A 6,370-nucleotide genomic window follows, 5' to 3' on the forward strand; every position below is an offset into this window, starting at 1 on the left:
CGGGTTATTATCGGTGATTTATCGAGGGGGTTTTTTCTGATTGTAGCTCCTTTGACTAAGCTTCTGCGTAAGGGTGTTCCTTTTGTTTGGACTGATGCTCAACAATCGAGCTTCGAGAAGCTCAAGTCTTTTCTGACTCAGGCTTCTGTTCTGATACAACCTGAATTCGGTAAAGAGTTTGTGGTTTATAGCGATGCATCGCACATCGGTTTGGGATGTGTACTGATGCAACATGATAAGATTGTGGCTTATGTGTCCTGTCAGCTTAAGATGCACGAAGGGAATTATCAGACGCATGACTTCGAATTGGATGTTGTGGATTTTGCGTTGAAGATTTGGGGCATTATTTGTACGGTGAAAGGTGTATTATCTACACTGATCACAAGAGTCTCAAATACCTCATTACTCAGAAGGAGTTGAATCTTAGACAGCGTCGATGGATTGAGCTGCTCAAAGATTATGACTGCATGATAGAGTATCATCTTGGTAAGGCCAATATAGTGGCCGATGCTCTCAGTTATAGAGTGATGATTAATTTGAAAGCGATGTTCGCTCGTCTTAGTTTGTTTGAGGATAGAATTTGTTAGCCGAGTTGCAAGTTAAGCTGACTTAGATTGATCAGATTCAGGATAAGCAGTTAGGGGATGAGTCTCTGGGTTTGCGGTTTTGTCAGATTGAGAGTGGTAGTACTTCAGATTTTGGGCTGAATAATGATGGTGTGCTATGTTTTCGAGGTTGGATATGTGTTCCGAATAATTCTGATTTGAGGCAGTCGATTTTGGGGGAGGCGCATAGTAGCCCTTATGCTATGTATCCCGGTGGTAATATGATGCATCAGGATCTCCGTGAACTGTATTAGTGGTCGAGTATGAAATGTGAGGTTACGTATTTCGTTGCTCGTTGTCTAACGTGCCAGCAAGTTAAGGCTGAGCACCAGTTGCCTTCAGGTTTGCTCCAACCGGTTAAGATTGACGATGGACTTCGTTAGTGGGTTGCCCTTGACACCTACTAAGAATGATTCTGTTTGGGTTATCGTCGATCGATTGACCAAGTCTGCTCATTTTATTTCGGTCTGGACAAACTACTCTCTGCAGAAGTTAGCTAAGCTTTATATCTCCGAGATTGTAAGACTGCATGGGGTTCCTATTTCGATAATTTTTGATAGAGATTCTCGCTTCACTTCTCGGTTCTGGAAGAAATTGCATGAAGCTCTGGGTTCAAGATTGAACTTTAGTACTACGTTCCATCCTTAGACCGATGGTCAGTCTGAGAGGGTGATTCAAATACTAGAGGATATGCTTCAGAGTTGTGTAATAGATTTCAGAGGTAGTTGGGAGGATTATCTACCGCTAGTTGAGTTCGCCTACAATAACAGTTTTCAGTCTAGCATCCAGATGGCACCTTACGAGGCTTTGTATGATCGTAAGTGTTGTACTCTGCTATGTTGGACTAAATTGGGTGAGCGTCGGGTTTTGGGTCCTGAGTTGGTTTTTAAGACCGAAGATAAGGTTAGACTGATTTGAGATCGTCTGAAGGCGATTTCTGATAGACAGAAGTCCTATGCAGATTTGAAGAGGAGAGATATTGAGTACTCTATGGGTGACTTTGTTTTCTTAAGTTTACTCCGTGGAAGAAAATTCTGAGGTTCGGTCGTAAGGGCAAGTTGAGCTTTAGGTTTATTGGGCCATATTGTAACATCCCGATTTTGGGCCTAGTCAGAATAGTGGTTTCGGGACCACAAATCTGGTGAGAAAAAAATTATTTCTACTATATTTTTTATGGCCTACAAATTCACGAGATGATTTCGTGAAAATTTTGTTCAAAAATTTTGACGTTTGGGCACTCAATTTAGTCAAAAGGACTAAATTGTAAAAAGTGTAAAAGTTGAGTTCTACATGTTAGAGGTGCCCAATTGTTATGAAATTTTAAATTGGAGGTATTTATATGGTAATTAGACCATTGGTTAAGTTATGGACAAAAATGGACATGAGATAAGTGAAATAAGAAAATTTTAAGTTAGGGGTATTTTGGTAATTTGGTAGTTAAAATGAATTAAAAGGGAAAAAGATGGCAAATTGTGCTCATCTTCTTCATTTGGCCGAAATTAGCAAGGGGGAAGCCATAGTTAGGGTTTTCAAGCTTCCAAGCTCCATAGTAAGTGATTCCAAGCCCCGTTTTTAATGTTCTTTATGTTTTTTAAGCCACGGTAACTTGATTTAGCTTATTCTAGCAATAATTTAACCTAGGGTTCATATTTGGAAAAATACCCATAGGTGAAATGTGTTTATTTTGATGTTTTATGATAGAATATGAAGTCTTAATTTATGTTAAACAACTTTTGCTAAGTGATTTTAAGTGAAAACGAGTAAAACGACATAATCGGTAAAAATACCTAATGTTCATAAGTAAGTGTTAGAATGGGAATTTGATGTTACCATAGAAAGGAAAAATGTTCAACATGTTATAAAACATAAGAATATGGGATGAAGTTTAATTTTCGAGCTTTGGGGTAAAAGTGTAAATATGTAAAAGTTTAGGGGAAATAGTAATTTTGGAAAAGTTAGAGTCGAGGGCTGTTTTGATAAATGTGAGTATTAAATAAACAAAATTTTCTATTATAGATCAAGAAGAACGAAATCCGAGGTTAGACCGAGGAAAGAAAAAGGTTGAAGACTAAGTTGATAGATTTGGTCATATTTTGTACTGAGGTAAGTTTACTGTAAATAAATACAATATTTCAATAATTATTATTAATGCTGCTATTTTACAGAAATTATGTATTTATTTTATGAAATTATTTAAGGTTGACTCAAGTATGAGATGATAGAGAATTAATGTTAAAAAGTCCCGTTGAAACATTAGGAATGTATTGGATACAAATGTCATGAGATTTGGGTAAAGAGATCCCATGTAAGACCATGTCTGGGACATGGCATGGGCACCGATATGAGAACTCCCATGTAAGACCATATTTGGGATATGACATTGGCAGTACAAGAAAAATCCCATGTAAGACCATGTCTGGGACATGGCTTTGGCATTTTATTATCAGAAAAGAGGCCCAAGTATCCTTATTATTCCAATGTGGCTCAACGGGCTAGTAAACAAATTATGTTCCATGAAAGTTCAGGTAAAAGCATAAATAGCAAATTCATGTGAGTTATAAGAGTTAAGAACATATTATGTTATCAATTGAGAACCAACATTTCAGCAAGAGAAGAGTAAATTATAATCATGAGTTATTTAAGTAAACATGTAAGTGAACGAGTAAGAGATTAAGTAAAGAGGAGATTAGAGATCATGACACTTGAGTATATTTATTTGTGTTAAATGTTTTTATTTATTTGCTTGTAAACTTACTAAGCTTTATGCTTACTTCTTTTATTTTCCTTCTTTTATAGTATTGCAAAGCTAATTCAGGGATATTAAAGACGTCGGAGAGCACTCACACTATCAACAACAACAACTCGGTATTTTATGATGATCAATGTTTGAGCTATGGCATGTATAGGGACTTAGTCATTTTGAATGTATGTCTTTATGATATTGCTAAAGGACGGTGTGTAAATATGTGATAATGTTTAGCTATTAAAATGGCTAAGTAAAAAATTTGCAATGAAATAGTTTTTGAACATCAGCAGTGACGTGACTTTGAAAAATCACCAAGGATAGTATAAAATTAATTAGAGAGTGAATGATATATAAAATTAAAGCTTATCGAGTTTATTTTCATAAAAAAATAACAGTGTGGGTAAATAAATTTTATATTCTGAGATATTTGAATTTTGGTTAGATAGGGTCAGAATGGTTTTTGGAGTCCCCTATTCTGAATTTAGAAAATCATTAAAAATTGTAAAAAAATAATTATGAGTTATAATTTATATTTCTTGATTCCTTAGTGAGTCTATGTTTTCTAAAAATTGGTGAGAACACCACATGAAAATCATACGATGAGAAAATTGATTTTTAGTGAATAAATGTCAGAACCGTCAGGCAGTGAAACAAGGGGAGACTTTAATGAATAAACTATACTAATTGGCTAAACCAAAATTCTTAAAATTTTATGGTAAGATAATATATGAGTCTAGTTTCAGCGAAAATTTACGGATCTAAATTTCGAGTTTCATAACTCGAGTTATAGTTAAATTAGTGACTGTTGCGCAGGTGCACAGCATTATGGTGAACAGTGAAATAAATTTTAAAAGCAATTTTTTATGCCCCGAACTAATAAGTTAAGTCAAGTAACGTCCTATGCTCAACTCCGACAACGGTCTCAATTAAGGGATGTTACACGTATCAGATTCTGAAGCATGTGGGATCGGTCGCTTATCAGTTGGAGTTACCTCCACAGTTGGACCGTATCTATGATGTGTTTCACGTCTCGATGTTGAGGCGGTACCGGTTTGATCTATCTCACATTGTCTCTATTGAGGAGATCGAGGTTAGACCGGATTTTACTTGTGAGGAGAAGCCGATTCAGATCTTTTATCGAGATGTTAAGGTTTTGAGGAGGAAGTCCATTCCGTTAGTAAAGGTTCTGTGGCGGAATCATGGCACTGAGAAAGCCACGTGGGAACCTGAGAACTCGATGTGTTAGTAGTATCCTCATCTGTTCTAATCAGGTAAATTTCGAGGTCAAATTTCTTTTATGGGGCAGAGTTGTAATGCCCCGAATAATTTATCTCTATTTCTCTAAATATTTAACAAAAATGAGTATTTGCTTCAGTGGTTAAGTGTTCTGGGTGTGTGTATGAGGTCTTGGGTTCAAGTGTCACCTTTGCTAAATTTTGTTATTTTTGATCCAAGCCTTACTCTTGTTGAGTGGGCTTATATAAAATTGTCTGTTAAGGCATATTAGAATGAGTCTTCTGGTTTGAAAGGTAATGAGGTTGTTATGTTGGAGGTCCTGCGTTCGAATCCCTACGTGAGCATGGGTATAATTTTTAGCTCGGTTGCATGGTAGAGTTTCGGTGCTTCTAGGATTCTAGGGTAGTTGGATGTGGATTAGTGGGGAGTTAGGATATTAGTGGGTTTTAAATTAGATTTTATTTTATTTTTATTCTTTTTGTTTTCCCAAATTTCCACTCATCTTTTGATGTTCTGTTTCCCTTTTCTCCTCTGCCGAATTTTTGGTCTCTCCCTCTCCTTTTTGGTTTTTCCAAATTCACCTTCTTTTTGTGCAACGTTTGACTGCGTTCGTTTGGTAAGTCTTGTATTGGTACGATCTTACTATTTCGTGGCTAGTGTTCTAATGGGGGTTTTGTGTTTACTCTCGGTTAGAGGAAGGGCAAGAAGCAATTGGTACTCCTGCAGCGATTTGAGCGTTAGGGGTCTCTGTTCTTTGGCGGTAGTTTTTCAATTCATTGTTTGATGTTGTAAGGCTCCGTATGTGGAATGGTTTCGGATTGAGTTTCGTAAGTGTGTACTAAATTTGGGCTATTGGATGCTGTTTCGTAGGTTCGGTGGTCTCGAGAGTGCTTGTGCATCAAACCAATATCAGGTGTGTACCTTTTGTGTGTGGAAAAAAAGTTTTGACGAAAGTCAAAAGTGCAAACTATCAATGCCACACGGGCGTGTGGTCACCCGTGTGGTTGGCCATGTGTGAGACATGGCCGTGTGTTTGACGAAGGTGCGGCCATGTGCAAGACACGGTCTTGTGGTGATGGGCCACACGGGCTAGGCCAAGTTGGGCTTGTGGGCCCACACGGGCATGCCACACGGGCGTGTGGGCCCACACGGGCAAGCCACATGGCTATGTGGGCCCATATTTTTGAAATTTTTCCTAGGGTCGCACGGGTCGTTCCGATCGACTGTGGGCCTACCGTAGGGTTGGTAAGGGCTAACTAAACCCTAGATTATGTGATATGCTATTCTAATAGTATGCTTTAAGTAGGACACTGTTATGCATGTATGATTATTCTGCTATATGTATATCTAATATATGTACACAAACATGATAAACATGTTATATTTGTATCTGTATCTGTATTCTGTATCTGTTTTTGGGGTGGGATTGTATACATGAAGGAAGTGCTCTGTATAGTGACCTTCGCCTATAATCTGGTAGCTTGGCTGCACTTTATCTGATACGTGCCGTAATAACACGATATGGTGTGTAAGGATGGGTGGGTGTTTCTAACCCCACATGGTGTGATGGGATGGCCGGAGTTGGTGTGTAAAGGATGGGGGGTAGGATTCTGTATATCTGTTTCTGTTATCTGTACCTGAAAGGGACTTAGGTCCAAATCTGTATCTGTTCGTAAATGAGATTACTGTATGTACTGCATGTCTATTTCTGTTGGGTTACACACTGAGTTTACGTAAACTCACTTCTATTTGTCTATTCTGTTCAGGTAATCCATAGACTTGA

At 37.8% G+C, this 6,370-nt stretch overlaps 1 protein-coding gene across 1 annotated transcript; it reads left to right on the forward strand.

The window, feature by feature from the left end:
- The first annotated feature begins 1,394 nt into the window (after nucleotides 1-1,394).
- Nucleotides 1,395-4,597, forward strand: LOC105775538 (uncharacterized). Its single transcript, XM_012598048.1, has 2 exons — nucleotides 1,395-1,508; nucleotides 4,301-4,597. The coding sequence occupies exons 1-2, from the start codon at nucleotides 1,395-1,397 to the stop codon at nucleotides 4,595-4,597; spliced, it is 411 nt and encodes a 136-aa protein (XP_012453502.1).
- The last annotated feature ends 1,773 nt before the right edge of the window (nucleotides 4,598-6,370 follow it).

This window comes from Gossypium raimondii, chromosome 10 (genome assembly GCF_025698545.1).
Source record: "Gossypium raimondii isolate GPD5lz chromosome 10, ASM2569854v1, whole genome shotgun sequence".
Classification (NCBI taxonomy): domain Eukaryota; kingdom Viridiplantae; phylum Streptophyta; class Magnoliopsida; order Malvales; family Malvaceae; genus Gossypium; species Gossypium raimondii.